Raw genomic sequence first — 23,253 nt, forward strand, 5'->3', positions numbered from 1 at the left:
ATCTGAAATATGGTCTGAAATCACAAGAACTGGGTCTTTCCATTGCTATGCTTTGTCTATTTTTATGAAATGTTTTATGATGAGTAAATTGGTCATACACGTTGCTCTATCTAGTAATTCTAGTCGATTTGTGATGGTGGGTGCAATTGTAAACTGTGATTTCTACCTGAAATATGCACTTTTTTCTAACAACACCTATCCTATACCATGAATATGTTATCAGACTGTCATCTGATGAGTTTTTTTCTTGGTTTGTTGCTATCAATATCTTAGTTTAGCCGAATTGGTGATAGCTAGTGGTGGAGAGAGAAAATGGTGGACAAAGAAAGATGGTGTATTTTGCTAACGTGGTTAGCTAATAGATTTACATATTGTGTCTTCCCTGTAAAACATTTTAAAAAACAGAAATGATGGGTTTATTCACAAGATCTGTATCTTTCATCTGGTGTCTTGGACTTGTGATTTAATGATATTTAGATGCTACTATTTACTTGTGAAGCTATGCTAGCGATGCTAATCAGTGTGGGGGGGGTGGGGGGTGATCCCGGATACGGGGTTGATACTCGTGAAAGGTTTTAAATAATTAAACTCACTGCAAGGATGCAAAAGTTAACCTCGTTTGGCGCAGTAGGCTAGTGGTTAGAGCGTTGGACTAGTAACCGAAAGGTTGCAAGATTGAATCCCGAGCTGACAAGGTAAACCTGTCGTTCTGCCCCTGAACAAGGCAGTTTACCCACTATTCCTACATGTACAAACTATGGCAAGGCAACGATGCGCGGTTAAGAGGCAATCTAATTTTGATTAAGACAATGAGCACTGACTTTGTTCAGCACTTTTGAAATGTACAGTGACATTCAGAACGTGGGCCTTTTTTTTTTTTTTCCTGTACACCAAGTCGGAACCATAGGATAAAGGGGGCATTTAAATAGACAATGAAAGCTCTTAAAATATTTGACAGTTATCTAAAATAGGCTAATATGGGAGGGGAGGGACCAAATTGTTAGGGTGAGTCATTGTTAGTAGCCCGTGTGACTCACCCTAACGGCTTACTACACAACATACTTTCTTAGCTACAGTATACATACCTCCCTGGCATATTACATAATTTATGCAGCATACAATACATTTTTGGACTTTGTGGGCAAATTGTCAAGTGACTTTGTCAGTCTGGCATTCTCCGGATTTATGGCGCTTTCTAGATAACTGAACTTGGGGGTTTGAAACCAGGTTGAATCGTCAGCGCTCTAGACTTGGAACTCAGTTACATTTTGAACGCTCATCCATTTTCCCAGTCTGCACTTTTTTCCCCCCTCAGTTCCCAATTTGTCTTGAACGTGGCAGAATATATTGAACTTTTTCTGGCCCATGGTGTTGCTGTGAATGTTTATTCTTTTATAAGCTTGGAAAAGAGCCTTAACCTGAGTGGCACTGGCGTTCCGCTAGCGGAACTCCTCCCACATTCCACTGAAAAGGCAGAGGCGAAATTCAAAAGATATTTTTTAGAAATATTTAACTTTCACACACTAACAAGTCCAATACAGCAAATGAAAGATACACATCTTGTGAATCCAGTCAACATGTCCGATTTTTAAAATGTTTTACAGGGAAACACCACATATTTGTTAGCTCACCACCAAATACAAAAAAGGACAGACCTTTTTCACAGCACAGGTAGCATGCACAAAGCCAACCTAACTAACCAAGAACCAACTTCATCAGATGACAGTCTTATAACATGTTATACAATAAATCTATGTTTTGTTCGAAAAATGTGCATATTTGAGGTATAAATCAGTTTTACATTGCAGCTACCATCACAGCTACCGTCAAAAATAGAACCGAAGCAGCCAGAGTAATTACAGACACCAACGTCAAATACCTAAATACTCATCATAAAACATTTCTGAAAAATCGATGGTGTACAGCAAATTAAAGACAAACATCTTGTGAATCCAGCCAATATTTCCGATTTAAAAAAAAAAAGTGTTTTACAGCGGAAACACAATATAGCATTATATTAGCTTACTACAACAGCCTACCACACTACCGCATTCATTCATCAAGGCACGTTAGCGATAGCAATAGGCACGTTAGCGATAGGGAATAAACCAGCAAAAGATATTAATTTTCACTAACCTTCATAAACCTTCATCAGATGACAGTCCTATAACATCAGGTTATACATACACTTATGTTTTGTTCGAAAATTTGCATATTTAGAGCTGAAATCAGTGGTTATACATTGTGCTAACGTAGCATCTTTTTTCCCAGAATGTGCTGATATTTTTATGACAACTATTCTGACCAAATAACTATTCATAAACATTACTAGAAAATACATGTTGTATAGGAAATGATAGATACACTAGTTAATGCAATCGCCGTGTTAGAATTCTAAAAATAACTTCATTACGACATCCAGCTTAGTTATAGCGAGAGAGTACCCAAAATCTGGGCGCAAACGACTATTTCACATGTTCGACAGATATATGAAATAGCATCATAAAATGGGTCCTACTTTTCTTTCATCAGAATGTTGTACAAGGGGTCCTTTGTCCAGAACAATCGTTGTTTGGTTTTAGAATGTCCTCTTCTCCAGTCAATTAGCACGGAAAGCTAGCAAAGTAGCGCGAAGCTCTCCTTCCTGAACAAAGGCACACAACGCAACACGCCTAACGTCCCGAATAAATTTCAATAATCTAATAAAACTATATTGAAAACATGATATTTACGATGATATTGTCACATGTATCAAATAAAATCAAAGCCGGAGATATTAGTCGTCTATAACGGCAGCTTTTCAGAAGGCAAAACCAGGTCCCTTCACGCGCTCTCCAGAAAACAGGAAACTGGTGACACGTCATGCCGAGAGGTATTATTCGATCCCAGATCAAGTTATACACTTCATTTCTTCTCTCACTGCCTGTCGACATCTAGTGGAAGACGTATGAAGTGCATGTATACTAATAAATATCAAGGACATTTATAGGCAGGGCCTAGAACAGAGCATCGATTTCAGATTTTCCACTTCCTGTCAGGACGTTTGCTGCAAAATGAGTTCTGTTTTACTCACAGATATAATTCAAACGGTTTTAGAAACTAGAGTTTTCTAGCCAATAGTAATAATAATATGCATATTGTACAAGCAAGAATTGAGTACGAGGCCGTTTAAATCGGGCACAATTTTCCCCCAAAGTGAAAACAGCGCCCTCTGTCCTCATTAAACTTGGACCCCACACCCTCCACCAACTAGCTGGCAAGGGAAGTAAACATCTTTAGGGATTGCTTTGCAACTCTGACTCCTTCCAAACCACTCATTGTTGAAATTGCAATTTCCAACTTGTGTAATGTTTATGGCCGATGACCTTGAGGCTTATTGGATTGGAATTTCTAATGTAACTATGGCAACACCCGAGGGGGCATGAACCCTCTAGCTCTCCCTGTAGTTTCTTTTTTTTTTAAACAAAACAGGTGAGGCTCCGCTGCCCCACCTGCCCTGAATGAGTTGTAGCCACTAACACAAACTCCTTAATGAGCGACTTGTTTTAATGACTTGCCGACTACATAACGTTGATCTTGTATTATTGACTAATATGAATTGACGGCTAACCGTTCTGCACTTCTTCTCTGCAGATTTGTTCCCGAGGAGAAGATCAACGTCTGAGATGACTTGCCCCCAGCACAGTTCTCAATTCCCCTTGAACGCCACGCAAAGGGGGAACCGTTCGCTTAACCACGCCGACAAATGCTACCATCTGCGGCTTTTGCAGTTAATATTTTCCATCTCGGACAGAAAAAAGATGGAGTAAGCCAACCTATGTTTTTGCCAAAGTAACAATGTATTTAAAGAATAATTCAACTTGTGTTAATTTATTACGTGTCTGAGATTGTTTTAAATGGTATCTGTGAAAGACAAACAATTTAGTGTCCATTTTGTTTACTTTCTGCTCACTTTATTGCATTAGTGAGCCCTCAAATGATACTTTAGCCTAATTTGCTACATGGGTCATCTGCTTTTTTTTCAAATATTTTCCATTGGCCAAAAGATTTAACCCACATGTTGGCCTAGGTTTTTTTTGCCAAACTAACAATGTCTTACTGTATTTAAATTATTTTATTTCAAATAACTTATGTTTTAATTCAATTAAGTTCTGCGATTGTTTAAATGGTATCTGGGGAAACTATTAAAACAATGTAGTTTACATTTTGACTTTCTGCTTATTTTATTGAATTAGTGAGCCCTCAAATGGCTAACGAGGTGAACGGGGACACCACCTGCCACGCACACCCCTCACACACTACAGAAACAATAAGAGCAACACTCGTTCCATTTGACAGCACATCAAATTGGAGTGCCTAGGCAAACTGTAGCAGCAGTAGACCTCTAGACTAGCCCTACTATGAATGACTTATGAGATCTGTCTCGTTGGTAGATATACTAACCCCATAAGCTCTAATTTACTGCTCATAGTTACACACAGATGCAGATGCTATTACCGTCACTGTCGATATGCAAATCAACTAATCCATTCTATAGCATGGACGCATATTTCCGATATGAGACCGATGACTGCCCACTGACTGCCTTAACAGCGTATTGAGGAAGATCTGACTTGTGCTTAACACCTAAGACAGCTGTTTAGTAATAAACCAAACAATGTAACACGTAATCAAGACTTAAACAAATGATTGTCATTCATTATCAAATTCTACATTGACTCCAAGTGCTTTCGCTTTTCAATAATATCAGGCTATGAAGATGGCCAACCGTTAATGGCAGGTGCACACTATTTGACTTACACCTGACGTATTTGCTTTATAAAGGTATTAAAAATAAATACGTTTAGAAGTGCAACACATTGTATCTAACCTATGTCTGCCGGTATAGATTAACAGGGCAATTTAAAAGTTGACCTATCAAATAGACTAATGAATACACAAACCGCAATGAAATGTATCAGATTTGGTCTGGTTTAGTAGAAGTATAACCTAATTGTTTTGAGAGTAACGACTAAGCGTGACTATGGAAATGCATTTACTTAAGAGAATAGTGAAAGCGATGCGCATATAAATTACGCAGTGGGAGGATGGGAGATTTGCAAGATCATTTAAGGTTCGCAAGCCTCAAGGATTGGCCATACAGCACCGATAGGCTACCTTGACATACTATTAGTCAAAATGGTGGCACTCCTTATAAATATAGATATGAAGTAAAGAAATCTCTTTATACACTAAGTTTAGATGTTTAATGAAGAAACGAATAAACTAGTCTAGTACACAGTGGTATATTATATGGTTGTCTATAGTCACTTTTTCACAGCAGTTCATTGTTGATTTTGGTTCCATATGTCATGGAGTTGTCAATATTATAGTCTGTACCTGCAGTAGTGTTGAATGAATTCTGCCCTGAGTAGTGCACTTTCCTCCAGAAAACGATGGTCTGTATTGTCGCCCCAAGGCATACAATTTTACCATCAAAATGATTCATTAAATCTGTCCCAAGGGCTTGTCATTGCCCACCCACTGATCGAATTCCCTTCATGATTTCACTTTTTCCCCTCTCCTGTGTCCAGTGCATGATAGTGACAGTTGGTCTGCCTGTAGGGGAGACTAAGTATATAACACACCACATGTGGACCAGCAGGCTTTTATTGGCAATAGTTTGGTCTGCACTGTAACGGTTGTCATTATAATGGAACGAAAAGGATGAAAGACCATCTATGTATTAATACCGTATATACCCATCAGTTTGATCACTGAACTGTCTCTTAGGACCAATATGGGTGGAGGTACAGAACAATTTCCAATTGGGTGTAACAGTGTTACCTTTCCCCTTGTCCTACTGGTGTCAGTGAAGTCCATGTTCCCCACTCGTCCTGTTGCCCAGTGACCCCTCCTTGTCCCCTCGTCCAGCTGAGAGTAGCAACGGCAGGCCAACGGAGCACTGCCACAGCACATAGACACATTATACATTCTAAGTCACATACAGTATTTACAGTCCAGTCATTCACAATCCACCATGACCAGCACAAACCACTCCTACCTTTGCTCCCGTGACCACTCCAGTACATCCCCGCATCGTGGGCATCGTCTCTGCAGCGGCAGCGCCCCCTATAGACACAGCACCCATAGTGCACAACATGACCTTTACCCCACAGCCAGGTAAATCTAACCCAGAATCATTCACCAGTCACTCTGCTGCTGATGACAGGTGTGAGGCATCTCCAAGAGCTTAGACCTATATGTAAAGCATATATAGTTAGCCTTTTCATTTTTGCTTTGCATGCAAAAAGCTTCCTGGGTTCTGTCGTCATAGTGAACCACAATCTCTCTGTAGAATGAAAGCTAGACACAGGTGTAGGACGCCCCATGAGAGGCGCGGGGGGGAGCTCTGAGCTCAAGTTGCCTCACCCTATATTTGTTTAACAATTAAAAAAATAAATATACAAACATTAAGTGACCAATCACAACAAATGAACAAAGAGCAGTCGGATCACATACTAGCTAGCATGTACATGTGTTTAAAAAAACAAATTAGTGAGTGCTAGCTAGAAAGCTAAGCATGAATGTTTAACAACTCATATAAAAACATGCATAAGTTCCCCAAGAAATAATGTCAAACATGTTTCCTTGGAGATATTTTCATATGATCTTCCCTGCTTATGTATTCAAGAGACCTGAATAAACCCACTGTCATCACCCCTTTATCAATACACATTACTACCAACTATATCACACTGTCATCACCCCTTTATCAATACACATTACTACCAACTATATCACACTGTCATCACCCCTTTATCAATACACATTACTACCAACTATATCACACTGTCATCACCCCTTTATCAATACACATTACTACCAACTACATCACACTGTCATCACCCCTTTATCAATACACATTACTACCAACTATATCACACTGTCATCACCCCTTTATCAATACACATTACTACCAACTATATCACACTGTCATCACCCCTTTATCAATACACATTACAACCAACTATAATCAAAGGCAAATGTATCTGCTGCACTATGTACCTTAATAGTACAGCTCTTATAAGGATGTGAATGAAATGAGACGGGATGTTATCAGAGGGAGTTAGATGGACAGGGAGAGGAGGAGAGGTTAACCTCATTGGCTGCATAGTTAAATACCAGGAAAGTTGCTCCATGTAACTGAAAGGAGACGTTGGCTTTTATTTTTCTTCTCAATCGATGGATGCCACTCACCTCAGGGCTGAGGGTTGGCTGTAAAATGAGATTAGACTGCTGCATTTAACCTATATTCTTCCCTAGACTGAGCTGAGGGTTGGCTGTCAGATGAGATTAGACTGCTGGAAAAGAAGAACCATAAAAGATTTGTCTCCTAGTGGCAGCGATTAAGAATTTGCATCTGAGTCAACATTGCTTGACAATGCTCATTTGCCTGGGATGCCTGATAAAAGATGATCATCAGAAATGGGAAGAGATTCGAGGCCCATGCCTGCACAGCAAAAACAACAAGCTTCAGCTTATTACCGTATTTGGCCTCACTGGCCACTCAGTGAAATGTATTGGATCATGGCCAGTCGTTTAGGCAGGTTATGGGAAAAGATCCAACCCCCCCAACTAATTTAATCCTCTACTGCACACATTTAGGTTTTTCACCCCCCAAAAAATATTTCATCCTTTTTTTTTGGTTGAAGATTTTAGGCCCCCAGAATGTTTTTTGTTGCCTCAGGGCAACGCAACGCCATAAGGGGGAATTTATAATATAATATAATTCATTAATAATTCATATATATTTACATTTATTGAGGGGGATAGTAGAACAAATGTGCTCTTTTCATAAAATACAAGTTAGTCATAAACTACTATTTCACTGCTTCTCAAACCTGATTCTGGGGTCCAGTCTTCCTCTGTCACTGTCCTTCAGCGTCGCTGTCCTCAGAGGGTATGTATGATCCTAACTGCTCTATGAAGCTCCGCCCAGTGGATATGTTGGCAAAAATATTGACCAATGCTATCATTTGGGGGGGAGGGGAGAATGGAGAGGGAATACGTGGGTGCCTGTTTGTATACGTGTACGGTATGCTCCTCAGTATAGAGGCATGCAGGCTTGAGTCAGTGTGCCTGCTTCCTGTATTGTGATTTCTGCTCCACTAGATTAGTGGGCCGTTATCACTCAAATAATGAGGTCACGGGCCAATAGTTTGACGAGGTAACTTCAACCAACTCTACAGTCTCAGGAAGTATGATGCACACTACGTCATAACTTGTTTACAAATTAATATTGATTTTCTATGAGCTCACTAGTGTTCTACCACTTTTATAGTGAAACCTATTTGGAATGTAAGGTAGAGTATTGACTTTTCTTTTGTTAAAACTAGGCCCACAGGAAATGTTGAATTAAACCTGAATTTGTCCAACAGCTATTTGAGTATCACTGTATTTAAACCCCCCAACAGGAATGAAAGCCACACACTGTAGGATGTGTTTACCATCAGAGTGGGTGCACTGACCTGAACACAGGAACAATATTACAAGTGGCATTTCAAGACCTTTTCAAAAGTAAATATAGCACTTGATTATATTCTATGATTATAAACTACAGATAATATCCGTAGTGACATTCCACTAGATTAGAGCCACATTACACCATGAATCATATGATTACAACATGTCTACAAATCACAAAGAAGAATGCTGTAATGCATCCAAACTGTAAAAATATACAGTCGTGGCCAAAAGTTGAGTGACACAAATATTAATTTTCAAAGTCTGCTGCCTCAGTTTGTATGATGGCAATTTGCATATACTCCAGAATGTTATGAAGAGTGATCAGATGAATTGCAATTAATTGCAAAGTCCCTCTTTTCCATGCAAATGAACTGAGTCCCAAAAAACCCATTTCCACTGCATTTCAGCCCTGCCACAAAAGGACCAGCTGGCATAATGTCAGACGAGGACAAGGCTAGAGATCACTCTGTCATGCTGATTGAGTTCGAATAACAGACTGGAAGCTTCAAAAGGAGGGTGGTGCTTGGAATCATTGTTCTTCCTCTGTCAATCATGGTTACCTGCAAGGAAACATGTGCCATCATTGCTTTGCACAATAAGGGCTTCACAGGCAAGGGTATTGCTGCCAGTAAGATTGCACCTAAATCAACCATTTATTGGATCATCAAGAACTTCAAGGAGAGCGGTTCAATTGTTGTGAAGAAGGCTTCAAGGCGCCCAAGAAAGTCCAGCAAGCGCCAGGACCACTTCCTAAAGTTGATTCAGCTGCAGGATCAGGGCACCACCAGTACAGAGCTTGCTCAGGTATGGCAGCAGGCAGGTGTGAGTGCATCTGCACACACAGTGAGGCGAAGACTTTTGGAGGATGACCTGGTGTCAAGAAGGGCAGCAAAGAAGCCACTTTTCTCCAGGAAAAACATCAGGGACAGACTGATATTCTGCAAAGGGTACAGGGATTGGACTGGGGTAAAGTCATTTTCTCTGATGAATCCCCTTTCCGATTATTTGGGGCATCTGTAAAAAAGCTTGTCCGGAGAAGACAAGGTGAGCGCTACCATCAGTCCTGTGTCATGCCAACAGTAAAGCATCCTGAGACCATTCATGTGTGTGGTTGCTTCTCAGCCAAGGGAGTGGGCTCACTCACAATTTTGACTAAGAACACAGCCATGAATAAAAAATGGTACCAACTTCTCCCAACCATCCAGGAACAGTGTGGTGACGAAGAATGCATTTTCCAGCATGATGGAGCACCTTGCCATAAGGCAAAAGTGATACCTAAGTGGCTCGGGGAACAAAACATCAATATTTTGGGTCCATGGCCAGGAAACTCCCCAGACCTTAATCCCATTGAGAATTTGTGGTCAATCCTCGAGGTGGGTGGACAAGTAAAACCACACAAATTCTGACAAACTCCAAGCATTGATTATGCAAGAATGGGCTGCCATCAGTCAGGATGTGGCCCAGAAGTTAATAGACAGCATGCCAGGGCGGATTGCAGAGGTCTCGAAAAAGAAGGGTCAACACTGCAAATATTGACTCTGCATCAACTTCATGTAATTGTCAATAAAAGCCTTTGACACTTATGAAATTTTTGTAATTATACTTCAGTATTCCATAGTAACATCTGACAAAAATATCTAAAGACACTGAAGCAGCAAACTTTGTGAAATTAATATTTGTCATTCTTAAAACCTATGGCCCCGACTGTACAATTTGCCATCTCTGTAACAGGTTGTGAAATAATATTTCCAAGAACCAAATAAATGTCAGAGGAAGTGATTCTTAAAAGCTGAACACTTTATCACAGACATACATATAGAATAGTGCCTGCACACTCAAATGAAAAATAAATAAATAAATGACCACAAATCAACAGACATGTTGGAGAGTTTGGTCAACCTGTTCAACAGTGCCTCATAAGATGTGATCCACTTACAGTCGCTAACATAGTTACTTACCAGAGGCGTGTCTTGTCGCTCTGGCATGGCTGTGGTCTAATGTGCAGTCAGCTTCACTCCAGTCACCGATCTCTGCCCTGGGGCAAGTGACACCAGGTGAGCCCTTGGAGACTCCAGGAAGCAGCAGGTAGGTAAGCCACGCCCTGGCCTTCCTCTGACCAATCACAGTCTCCAATGAGCTCCATTATCTTTGCATCATTATCTGCACCACCAGTGCACCTGTACAGGAGTCGCATCAGAACAATGTGATACACATGGCTACACTAGAGGGGATTATTCAGTGGGCTAGAATACAACTACTGATTACTGATAATGCAGCAACTGATAACTGATATAATACAATAACTGATATAATACAGCAACTGATATGGCCCAGATCCCCATCATTTGCTTGAAGAGAAGGCGGAGAAGAAGGGGACAGAGGGCAGGCTACCTTCTGAGAATTTGTAGGCGATCGAATAAACCCCCACTGCCTTCCGTTCTGCTAGCAAACTTGCAATCTTTGGGAAATAAAATCGATGATCTACGAGGAAGATTAAACTATCAACGGGACATTCAAAACTTTACTATCTTATGCTTCACGGAGTCGTGGCTTAATGAACACATTACCAACATACAGCTTATAACCAGCCAGCTGTATCAGCAGGATAGAACAGCGGCATCTGGTAAGACAAGGGGTGGCGGACTATGTATTTTTGTAAATAACAGCTGGTGCACGATATCTAAGGAAGTCTCGAGGTTATGCTTGCCTGAGGTAGAGTACCTCATAAGGTGTAGACCACACTATATACCTAGAGTTTTCATCTATATTTGTCGTAGCTGTCTACATACCACAACAGACCGAGACTGGCACTAAGACCGCACTCAATGAGCTGTATTCCACCATAAGCAAACCGGACACTGCTCACCCGGAGGCGGCGCTCCTAGTGGCCGGGGACTTTAATGCAAGGAAACTTAAATCTGTCTCATCAAATTTCTGTCAGCATGTTAAATGTGCAACCAGAGGGAAAAAAACTCTGGACCACCTTTAGTCCACACATAGCGACGCATATAAAGCTCTCCCTCCATTTGGCAAATCTGACCATAATTCTATCCTGATTCCTGCTTACAAGCAAAAATTAAAGCAGGAAGCATCAGTGACTCGATAAATAACATTAAAAAAGTGGTCAGACGATGCAGATGCTAAGCTACGGGAGTGTTTTGCTAGAGCAGAATCAGCCATTGGCTTCATCAATAAGTGCATCAATGACGTCATTCCCACAGTGACTGTACATACATACCCCAACCAGAAGCCATGGATTACAGGCAACATTCGCACTGAGCTAAAGTCTAGAGCTGCCACTTCCAAGGAGCGGGAGTCTAAGAAATCACGCTATGCCCTCCTAACCATCAAACAGTCAAAGCATCAATATAGGAACTAAGATCGAATCATACTACACCGGCTCTGACGCTTGTCGGATGTGGCAGGGCTTACAGACCATTACAGACTACAAAGAAAGCACATCCGAGAGCTGCCCAGTGACACGAGTCTACCAGACGAGCTAAACTACTTCTATGCTCGCTTCTAGGCAAATAACACTGAAACATGCATGAGAGCACCAGCTGTTCCGGAAGACTGTGATCACGCTCTCCGCAGCCGATGTAAGTAAGAACTTTAAACAGGTCAACATTCACAAGGCTGCAGGGCCAGACGGATTACCAGGACATGTACTGCGAGCATGCGCTGACCAACTGGCAAGTGTCTTCACTGACATTTTCAAAGTCTCCTTGTCCGAGTCTGTAATACCAACATGTTTTAATCACACCACCATAGTCCCTGTGCCCAAGAACACTAAGGCAACATGCCTAAATGACTACCGACCCTTAGCACTCACGTCTGTTTGAGAGCTTCTGGTTCCTTGGTGTCCACATCACCAACAAACTAACATGGTCTCAGCACACCAAGACAGTCGTGAAGAGGGCACAAAAAAACCTATTCCCCCTCAGGAGACTGAAAAGATTTGGCATGGGACCTTAGATCCTCAAAAGGTTCTACACCGGCACCATCGAGAGCATCCTGACTGGTTGCATCACTGCCTGGTACAGCAACTGCTCGGCCTCCGACCACAAGGCACTACAGAGGGTAGTGCGTACGGCCCAGTACATCACAGGGGCCAAGCTTCCTGCCATCCAGGACCTCTATATCAGGCGGTGTCAGAGGAAGGCCCTAAAAATGGTCAAACACTCCTGCCACCCTAGTCATAGACTGTTCTCTCTGCCACTGCACGGCAAGCGGTACCGGAGAGCCAAGTCTAGGTCCAAGAGGCTTCTAAACAGCTTCTACGCCCAAGCCATAAGACTCCTGAACGTCTAATCAAATGGCTACCTAGAACATCTGCATTGCCCCCCCCCTTCCCCTCTTTGACACCGCTACTCCACTCTTATCTATGCATAGTCACTTTAATAACTCTACCTACATGTACATATTACACCAATTACCTCGACTAAACGGTGCCCCCGCACATTGACTCTGTACCGCTACCCCCCTGTATATAGTCTCCACATTGACTCTGTACCGGTACCCCCCCTGTATATAGTCTCCACGTTGACTCTGAACCGGTGCCCCCCTGTATATAGTCTCCACATTGACTCTGTACCAGTACCCCCCCCCTGTATATAGTCTCCAAATCAAATTGTATTTGTCACACACATGGTTAGCAGATGTTAATGCGAGTGTAGCGAAATGCTTGTGCTTCTAGTTCCGACAATACAGTAATAACCAACGAGTAATCTAACCTAACAATGACTTTAACCTAACAAAGACTATAACAGGGGTATACGGTACAGAGTCAATGTGGAGACTATATACAGGGTGGTACCGGTACAGAGTCAATGATATATAACTGATATGATAACTGATATGATACAACTGATAACTGATACAATACAACAACATAATACAATAATACTATACAATACAATAACTGATATGATACAACAACTGATATGATACAACTGATGACGGATATGATACAACTGATAACGGATATGATACAACTGATAACTGATATGATACAACAACTGATAACGGATATGATACAACAACTGATAACGGATATGATACAACTGATAACTGATATGATACAATACCTGATAACTGATATGATACAACTGATATGATACAACAACTGATAACTGATATGATATAACTGATAACGGATATGATACAACTGATATGATACAACTGATAACGGATATGATACAACTGATAACGGATATGATACAACTGATAACGGATATGATACAACTGATAACGGATATGATACAACTGATAACGGATATGATACAACTGATAACTGATATGATACAACAACTGATAATGGATATGATACAACTGATAACGGAAATGATACAACTGATAACTGATATGATACAACTGATATAATACAACAACTGATGTCACTTAAAGCTGAGGAGATTCCCTGGTCCACATGGGAATCCTATCTGTTCTTCACAATGTATTTCTATGTTATTGTAAAATTGCCTGCACCTGAATAAGCCCCTTTGCCTCCCAAATAGGACCGACATTAGGTTAGGTTGTGGATGCTATAATACTTGCCACTGGGGGTCAGTATATAACCATAAAGTTACAAATAAACAGCTCAAGGGTGGTCTAATGTGATCTTAGGTTGGTTTTAATGAGACATGGTCGATGGGTCTTCTATCTTTAGCTGAGGCTAAACCCATAAGTATATAATGAACATTTTATTTATAATGAAAATTAATAAACCACACAAAAGGCAGGCCAGGCCACCACTCAACTTGCTTGTAACTTGTATACAGGTAGACCAGAGAAGCCACATCCTTTTTGATTGGCAGATGAGTGGCAACCCTGATTAGAAGCACCTGCTGCTCATCAGTTGCTCATCTGCGTTCCCTATAAATGCTGTTTTGAATGGAAAAGGTTTCTACCTACACACTGAAGAAGGCTGCAAAGCAAAAACGTCTGTCTTCACCAGGTCTGGACAACTCCAGTCCTCGGGGCCTGATTGGGGTCACACTGTTTCCCCAGTCCCTGCTAACACACCAGACTCCAATAATCAACTCATCTTGATCTTCAGTTAAAAATGTTTAAATCAGGTGTGTTTCTAGGGATGGGCAAAAAAGTGACACCAATCAGGCCGCTGAGGACTAGAATTGCCCAGGCCTGGTCTACGCTATCCATGATGAAGTGAAAATAATAACACATTCATTTATGCGACATCTTTTTGATATTTATGCGATCCATCACACATTTTTGCTTATCGGAATTTACGGATTTTACGCACAAACCAAACTTCTGGGAGAGCCTGAAGGTCCCCTTTTGATAGGCCACGACACCATACAATTTTCAGCTTGAACCCATCCAAGTTTTCAATTCATATTACTTTCTCCAAATTGTCCTTCAGCTTGGATAGGCTGAAACGCTTAAAGTAATTAATAAACAGAGTGTAATAAATACTGGTAATAACCAGTATATTGATAAGCATATCCTCGTCTATATCATTTGAACATGATTCAAATAACCTCCTGTAATGTTCTGAAACCTATTGGTTGTCTACCTGTTCCACTGAGGATATGACACATTTTCGAAGCAAAGTTGTCTTTTGTTTAAAGGTAAAGGCCAACACGGGTTAAAACATTTTAAAATAGCCGCATTTATTAAAGGCTGGAATCAATCCGTATCGCGGAAATATCGCATGAGATCTGCATTGAAATGTAAAGGCAATTTCCGATTGAGCCGATATAGACAGCGTTTACAGTTAATGCCGTCTCCGCTCATTCCTTTTACATTTCAATCCAGCTATGAGACTACTCAGACAAAGCAGGCCAGCACCCATAAGGGGTTCCCGAGTGGCGCAGCGGTCTAAGGCACTGCATCTCAGTCCCTGGTTCGAATCCAGGCTGCATCACATCCGGCCGGCCCATAGGGCTGCGCACAATTGGCCCAGCGTCGTATGGGTTTGGTCGGGGTAGGCCTTCATTGTAAATAAGAATGTGTTCTTAACTGACTTGCCTGGTTAAATAAAAATAACTAAAATAAAAAAATGCAGGGTTTATCGTGACATAAGTCTCTGCTGATTGGCTTTAAATTAAAATCCAGCTATTACGCGGAATTTCCACGATTTCGACGTGGAGGCTACAATCCCTCCTGCAGTGCTGAAAGGTTAAATCATCAAACCCCTCGCAAGGAGGCAAAAAGTCAACCTCAATTGGCGCCATTCCAAATACCCCCCAGCAAGCAGAGTAGGAAGAAAGGGGCGTGAATAAACCAAATACCCCCCAGCAAGCAGAGTAGGAAGAAAGGGGCGTGAATAAACCAAATACCCCCCAGCAAGCAGAGTAGGAAGAAAGGGGCGTGAATAAACCAAATACCCCCCAGCAAGCAGAGTAGGAAGAAAGGGGCGTGACTAAACCAAATACCCCCCAGCAAGCAGAGTAGGAAGAAAGGGGCGTGAATAAACCAAGGGGCAACCAATAAGCAAGACCGGCCATTATATAGGCGGCATCCTCCGGTCTTTAAATAGCCTACCTAAATCCACATAATATCAGTAGTCGCAGTTACATTGTAGTTAGGTGAAACAGCCCAGTGTGAATCCATTTTGTATTTCTTCAAGACTGGACATATTGCTGGACGTCATGACAAACTTTCAGACACCAACTGGTTTGGAGAGCGCGGTGGCAGAGAGAGCGACTCTTCCCCATCGCCATACAAGCGTTTGGCGGAACTTATTTGGACCCATCGACCATGACGAGCTGAGCCGCGAGTTGAAGGCGAAGCTGAAGGAAATATCTGAACGAGACCAGCGTCGATGGAATTTCCACTTCGAGACAGACACACCAATTCCCGGGAGTTACGAATGGGAAGAGATGTCAGCGGACTCAACACCTGCCTTCTACCAGGAGTCGACGAAAGTTGGAGGCATGAGGGTTCAGGTTGTGACATCAAACACAGACTATACCGCAGACGTTGTCACTGATAATGTGCGTGGTTGTTGCCTCAACCAAACCCCTCTATCAGACTGTGAACAGACTGCACTTTGTTCCAACGAAGTTAACCAAGAGAATTGGTCCAATTCCCCCAATACGAGGAAATTTAACTCAACACGATGTATTCGGCGTAAGAGGTCGAGGACAACATCTTATGAACGTGCAGTCAACGTTACTCAAATTACAGGTAGGTCTACTTTTTCTTGGTAACGCTATATAACTCCTTAATAAGCAACTCGTTTTAATGGCTTGCCGACGACATAACGTTGATGTTCTCGTATGATTGACTCTAATATGAATTAAAGACTAACCGTTCTACATTTCTTCCCCGCAGATTTTTTCCCAAAGAGGAGGAGAAGATCAACGTCAGAGATGAAGAGCACCCAGCCCAGTTCTTCCCTCTCAATTCCCCTTGAACTAACGCCACGCAAAACTCAAATAATTCGATAAACAACGTGGACAAATCATACCATTGCCTATGTGGAAAATTAGGCTATCTGCCTTTTTTTGTTATTATTATTGTCTGTCTTTGACAAAAAAAAGATGGAGTAACCATCCAAAATATGTTGGCCTATGTTTATGCCAAAGTAACAATGTCTTGTTTTGTCTATATTTAAAATATTGTTTAATTTATTTAATTTAAGTTTCAACTGTGTTTAATTCAACTAAGGTTTCTGAGATATTGTTTGTCTGTTGAATTGTATCCGTGAAAAATACTATTAAAACGATTTAGTTTACATTTTGCTGACGTTCTGCTCATTTTAATATTGAATTAGTGAGACCTCAAAACGACTATCAGTGTGCTAACGAGATGAACAGGGACACCACCTGCCCACGCACACCCCTCACACACTACAGAAACAATAAGAGCAACACTCGTTCCATCTGACAGCACTTGAAGAGTGCCTCAACAAATTGTAGCAGCAGTAGGCCTATAGACTAGCCCTACACTGAATGAATATGTTATGTCCATGGGCATTGTTCAAGAAGAAAAAAATCACTGCATTGTGCCTTTTGGGTAGATATACCAATCACGAACATTCACTTGCTGTGCGTAATGCCGCATGGACGCATGACGTGCGCACATAGAACACGCAGACACACTATAGCCTAATTACCATCGCAGATGCTATTACACTCACTGTCGATATGCAAATCAACTAATCCATTCTACAGCATGTAAGCATATTTCCGATATGAGACCAATGTGGGGGTTTTCCGACTGACTGCCTTAACAGGGTATTGGGGAAGATCTATCTGATTTGTGCCTTAACACCTAAGACATCTGTTTAGTAATAAACCAAACAATGTAACACGTAATCAAGACTTACACAAATGATTGCCGTTTCTTTTCAAATTCTGTATTAACTCCAAGTGCTTTCGCTTTTCAATAATATCAGGCTATGAAGATGGCCAACCGTTAATGGCAGGTGCACACTATTTGACTTATCTTTTATAAAGCAAATACGTCTGGTGTACATAAAAAATAAGAAAAAAATATTTTAAAAAGTTTAGAAGTGCAATACGCTTTAAAAAAAAATCTTAACCTACGTCTGACGATAGAGATGATTTAATGTGTCAACTTTGAAATTGTTGACCTAACGGTCCCTATAAAATAGACATGAATACATAAACCACAATGAAATGTATCAGATTTGGTCTGGTTCTAGCGGGAGAATAAAGTATAAACGAATAGTTGTTTTATAGTGAGAATAAGGAGTAAGCGTGACTATATGGTAATGTGAAGGCAATAGCAATCGTGCAACAACAGGGTGTAATAGATCCATGAGCGATGCGCGCATATAAATTACGCAGTGGGAGGATGGGAGATTTGCAGTACAATTTAAGGTTCGCACGTCTCAAGGCTTGACCATACAGCAGGGAAAGAACAATACCCTAAAGAATTGAAGTGGCCATCTGGCATCGGGGCTTGCGACATGGAAGAAGGGACATGTGGAGAAAGAGCGTGCCATTTCTTTCACCTGCAAATGCGGATCGGTGGCAAAATGAACGCTCCCAGACCCCCCACGTTCTTACTGACAAAGTTGCATTCTTCTTTTCCAGTCAAATGCGTTGTATTATCCTTACTTCTCGTGCCGAAACCCATTCGAATGGTTATTTTTAGTTCCAAACTCTATTAGCCCTTCGTTCTATCTGTAGCCCGAACCAATTAAGACCTATCTATAGGCTACACAGAAAAAACACTCATTAGTCAAACATGGCACTATCTTTATAAATTATATATTTATCTCTATACAATATTTAATATTTATACACTATCTTTACTTCAGATAAGTCTTTAGACATTAATGAAGAAACAAATAAACTAGTCTAGTACACTGTAGTGGTATATTATATGGTTGTTGACTATAATCACTTTTTCACAGCATTTTCATAGTTCATTTTGGTTCCATATGTCATGGAGTTGTCAATATTATAGTCTGTACCTGCAGTAGTGTTGAATGAATTCTGCCCTGAGTAGTGCACTTTCCTCCAGAAAACGATGGTCTGTATTGTCGCCCCAAGGCATCCAATTTTACCATCAAAATGATTCATTAAATCTGTCCCAAGGGCTTGCCAATGCCCACCCACTGATCGAATTCCCTTCATGATTTCACTTTCTCCCCTCTCCTTTGTCCAGTGCATGATAGTGACAGTTGGTCTGCCTGTAGGGGAGACTAAGTATATAACACACTACATGTGGACCAGCAGGCTTTTATTGGCAATAGTTTGGTCTGCACTGTAACGGTTGTCATTATAATGGAATCAAAAGGATGAAAGACCATCTATGTATTAATACTGCCTCTGCCCATTTTATTAAGCTAGGATGGAATGGTTGTGAGATTTAATCAATAGACCTACTAAGAAGTCAAACATGGATGGAATTCTATCACGACCTCAGCAGAACTTCATTCAGGATCATTTTCAGTCTAGGTTCACTATAGGGCATGTTAATAGCAGAAACATCACATTCCCTCGACATGACTGACTTACTATCTAGACAAGATACTTGATGTTTCTTGACATGTAGTTGATTCAATGCCAGTTAGTTCAGTAGCATAGGGGTTTATTTGTCTCTCTCGCCAGAATATGAGGACCATTCTGAATGTAACATAGACCAACATTGAAAACATAGTAACGATCACCAGCGTGATAAAGGACGTGTTTGTGAAGCAACACATGAGCCGTTATTTCCCTCTTTGTTGGCCAGAATACCAAGCCCGTCTTATCACACTGACTCACTCACACAATGACCAGTAAGACCAGTCAACCGGACCTCTACAAAGCACTAGAACCCAGCAGTGTCCCTATAGCAACACCTCTCTCCTCTCCCCTCACCCACCTCCAAAAGCACCACAATGACTGCCACAAAGACCCCCACACTTACACACCACACTTAGAGAGGGGGTGCTATTGTCATGAGCACCCAGGCAGAAGGCAGGCAGGGCCCAGATGGTCATCTGGTCTTTTATCTGTGTGCCTACTACTACTGAAGGAATGGAAGGATCCCCGGAAGGCAAGCGGGATGAGGTCACCATCTGCTACAGCTGAGGTCATCTGTCCAAAGCTCTGGTATTAGCCACGCCACTGGTCCTTCCATCCACCATCCCCCAAGGCCCAAGACATGAGAGGGGAAGGGGGATCTAGGTGCAATTAACTCTTCCCCCCCTTTGGTCTTCATGGAATGGAGTCTACTCCGGGGGGGGGGGGGGGGGACAAGGTTAATGTTGTGGTTTTAAAGGGACAGGACAATGTTTGTTATAGCCCTTTAAGGCACATTCCACACATACAGCTTCCAATGGGACATTGATATGACCTAACTTAGATGTAATAATCTATAACTAATTATTGATGCAAGATCCATGGTTGAACAGAATTGTTTGACAATCACCCCCCAAAAAAGTTATGGATATTTGCCACATTCATTTATTGGCAATGCAAAATCTTTATAAAACAGGATAGCTACACAATTTGCCTTCACCCCGGCCCCAACACTTCAGTTTGTTTTGACGGTACATACATGGAGAACTTTTGAAAACATATTGTGTTATTATAACTGATTACTTTTAGTATGGACATCATTCCATATTCACCATCAAAACATAGCTACCTTTATACTGAAGTGTTTGCTTTGCATATGAACATATTTCAATCAAATAGAATACTACCGTTACTTTTTGATATTGTAACAATGCTCTTACACAGCTGGAATAATGTTATATATGCACTTGAATCTTATTTCCTTTTGATTGAGGGGAAAGAGTTTGAATATGGCGCTTGCTCACATTTCCAAGAAAAGTTCCCTCTGGAACATTGACAATTGCAGTAAATGAGAATTCAGAAACATAATCATATCCAGGATCTATGAAAAAGATGTCCTGTCTGTGTATCTAGCTGGCTTGTCCTGTAGGCTAAGGCACTGTTCTGTTCTAGGGAAGGGAGCACTGCCGCTCCCTCGCTCTACAACCAAGGTGCATGAATTGAGGAGCAAACTGAATTAGAGAGGAGATATAGCAACTCTTGGGAGGACATTGGAATTAAATAAAAAATAATCTTTGTTTAAAGTAGAAGGCCAAAAGCTGAAACGTGTTGGTTCCACTTTTAACAATAAAAAAAGTATTTTTTATTTAATTCGATTGTCCTCCAAGAGTTGCTAAATCTCCTGTCTATACGGTTTTTTTCTAGGGCAGGGTTTCCCAAACTCGGTCCTGGGGCCCCCACTGAGTGCACATTTAGTTTTTTGCCTTAGCACTACACAGCTGGTTCATTATCATGAAGAACACTGATCTCAGAATAAGACAAAGAGAGAGAGCGCCAATTATTTTGGTGTTTCTCGGCTTCAGGAGCTCTTGTCCTGGCTGAGGCTGGGGTTGAGGGTGGATGGATGGTCGATTCAGGAGCTCTTGTCCTGGCTGAGGCTGTGGTTGAGGGGTGGATGGAGGGTTGATTCAGGAGCTCTTGTCCTGGCTGAGGCTGGGGTTGAGGGTGGATGGAGGGTCGATTCAGGAGCTCTTGTCCTGGCTGAGGCTGGGGTTGAGGGTGGATGGATGGTCGATTCAGGAGCTCTTGTCCTGGCTGAGGTTGGGGTTGAGGGTGGATGGATGGCCGATTCCGGAGGTCTTGTCCTGGTCGAGGTTGGGGTTGAGGGTGGATGGATGGCCGATTCCGGAGGTCTTGTCCTGGCTGAGGCTGGGGTTGAGGGAGGATGGATGGTCGATTCAGGAGCTCTTGTCCTGGCTGAGGCTGGGGTTGAGGGGTGGATGGAGGGTCGATTCAGGAGCTCTTGTCCTGGCTGAGGCTGGGGTTGAGGGTGGATGGAGGGTCGATTCAGGAGCTCTTGTCCTGGCTGAGGCTGGGGTTGAGGGTGGATGGATGGTCGATTCAGGAGCTCTTATCCTGGCTGAGGCTGGGGTTGAGGGGTGGATGGAGGGTCGATTCGGGAGCTCTTGTCCTGGTCGAGGTTGGGGTTGAGGGTGGATGGATGGCCGATTCCGGAGGTCTTGTCCTGGCTGAGGCTGGGGTTGAGGGAGGATGGATGGTCGATTCAGGAGCTCTTGTCCTGGCTGAGGCTGGGGTTGAGGGGTGGATGGAGGGTCGATTCAGGAGCTCTTGTCCTGGCTGAGGCTGGGGTTGAGGGGTGGATGGAGGGTCGATTCAGGAGCTCTTGTCCTGGCTGAGGCTGGGGTTGAGGGGTGGATGGATGGTCGATTCAGGAGCTCTTGTCCTGGCTGAGGCTGGGGTTGAGGGGTGGATGGATGGTTGATTCAGGAGCTCTTGTCCTGGCTGAGGCTGGGGTTGAGGGGTGGATGGAGGGTCGCGGTGGAGAGCTGCTCGTAGCTGGGTAGGCTATCTTGGCTGGGGACACCTGCCCCACCCTGTGACCTCCTCCTACCTTGCCCCTGTGCTCCCCCCATGTCCCCCTGCCCCTGGCTTGTCCCAGACAACAGCTGGGTAAGGGACTCTGCGATGTGGTTGAGTGTCTGGTCCATGCGTTGTATCTGTAAGTAGATGGACAAACAGAAAAGTCAATGCTGTACAGATCAATTTAATATAATTAATAGATACTCTTTCTATTTTATCGTCTGTTTTTGCAGAAAATGGAAATGTGTATTCTAATGTTCTGTATTCTATTGGGAAATTAATGGCTTTTCTATAGTCAAACTGACTTGGCACAAACCGATTTTGGTCAAACCAATTTGGGACAAAATGGCTGCTGTGTGTCACTGAGTTGGGTGCTTAACATTGGCTGTGGGTAAGGTGGCACAAAAATGGAGGGCTTTGAAATCTGGTTAAAGGCACAATAGAAATGACACCTGTAGATGAGTAGCCGTACTCTGTTCAGAGAGCAGAGGCTGTAACATGGCGTAACGTCCTACCTTGTCCTCCATCCTGTTGAGTCTGGAGCCGATGGTGTTGGTGCCTTTGTCTTTGGCTTTGTCTTTTGCCCCAGGAGCATCATGGTCCAAGTCATAGAACAGCGAAACAAGACGACGTAACAAGAAACAAGAAGAGACGTAAGATTCTGTAATTTACAGTAGAGATCTAGTACACTGTGTCCAGCCCCTCTAAGATGCTGTAAATTACAGTAGAGATATAGTACACTGTGTCCAGCCCCTCTAAGATGCTGTAAATTACAGTAGAGATATAGTACACTGTGTCCAGCCCCTCTAAGATGCTGTAAATTACAGTAGATATATAGTACACTGTGTCCAGCCCCTCTAAGATGCTGTAAATTACAGTAGAGATATAGTACACTGTGTCCAGCCCCTCTGAGATG

General features: G+C 42.2%; 3 protein-coding genes across 3 annotated transcripts in view; 1 reads left to right on the plus strand and 2 right to left on the minus strand.

The window, feature by feature from the left end:
• LOC120040201 (transient receptor potential cation channel subfamily M member 5-like) overlaps positions 1-10,493 on the minus strand; it is a gene marked incomplete at its 3' end in the record, with an annotated part of 63,041 nt that extends 52,548 nt beyond the window's left edge. Inside the window, 3 exon segments of the mRNA XM_038985446.1 lie at positions 5,827-5,944; positions 6,044-6,111; positions 10,467-10,493. Of these exon segments, the coding sequence (XP_038841374.1) occupies positions 5,827-5,944; positions 6,044-6,111; positions 10,467-10,493 (213 nt within the window).
• A 5,631-nt stretch (positions 10,494-16,124) lies between these two features.
• LOC120040200 (cyclin-dependent kinase inhibitor 1B-like) lies at positions 16,125-16,925 on the plus strand. Its single transcript, XM_038985445.1, has 2 exons — positions 16,125-16,662; positions 16,810-16,925. Exons 1-2 carry the CDS (start codon positions 16,125-16,127, stop codon positions 16,923-16,925), a joined length of 654 nt encoding a protein of 217 aa, XP_038841373.1.
• Positions 16,926-22,240: 5,315 nt separating this feature from the next.
• LOC120040195 (potassium voltage-gated channel subfamily KQT member 1-like) overlaps positions 22,241-23,253 on the minus strand; it is a gene marked incomplete at its 5' end in the record, with an annotated part of 35,373 nt that continues 34,360 nt past the window's right edge. Inside the window, 2 exon segments of the mRNA XM_038985440.1 lie at positions 22,241-22,474; positions 22,853-22,914. Of these exon segments, the coding sequence (XP_038841368.1) occupies positions 22,241-22,474; positions 22,853-22,914 (296 nt within the window).

Source organism: Salvelinus namaycush, unplaced genomic scaffold (genome assembly GCF_016432855.1).
Source record: "Salvelinus namaycush isolate Seneca unplaced genomic scaffold, SaNama_1.0 Scaffold335, whole genome shotgun sequence".
Classification (NCBI taxonomy): domain Eukaryota; kingdom Metazoa; phylum Chordata; class Actinopteri; order Salmoniformes; family Salmonidae; genus Salvelinus; species Salvelinus namaycush.

What these genes read in the sequence shown, in the direction of transcription:
- LOC120040200 (XM_038985445.1), top strand. Translation starts at nt 16,125, where the DNA reads ATGACAAACTTTCAGACACCAACTGGTTTGGAGAGCGCGGTGGCAGAG. An exon ending in CAACGTTACTCAAATTACAG is followed by an intron (nt 16,663 to 16,809) that starts GTAGGTCTACTT and finishes TCTTCCCCGCAG; the next exon opens with ATTTTTTCCCAAAGAGGAGG.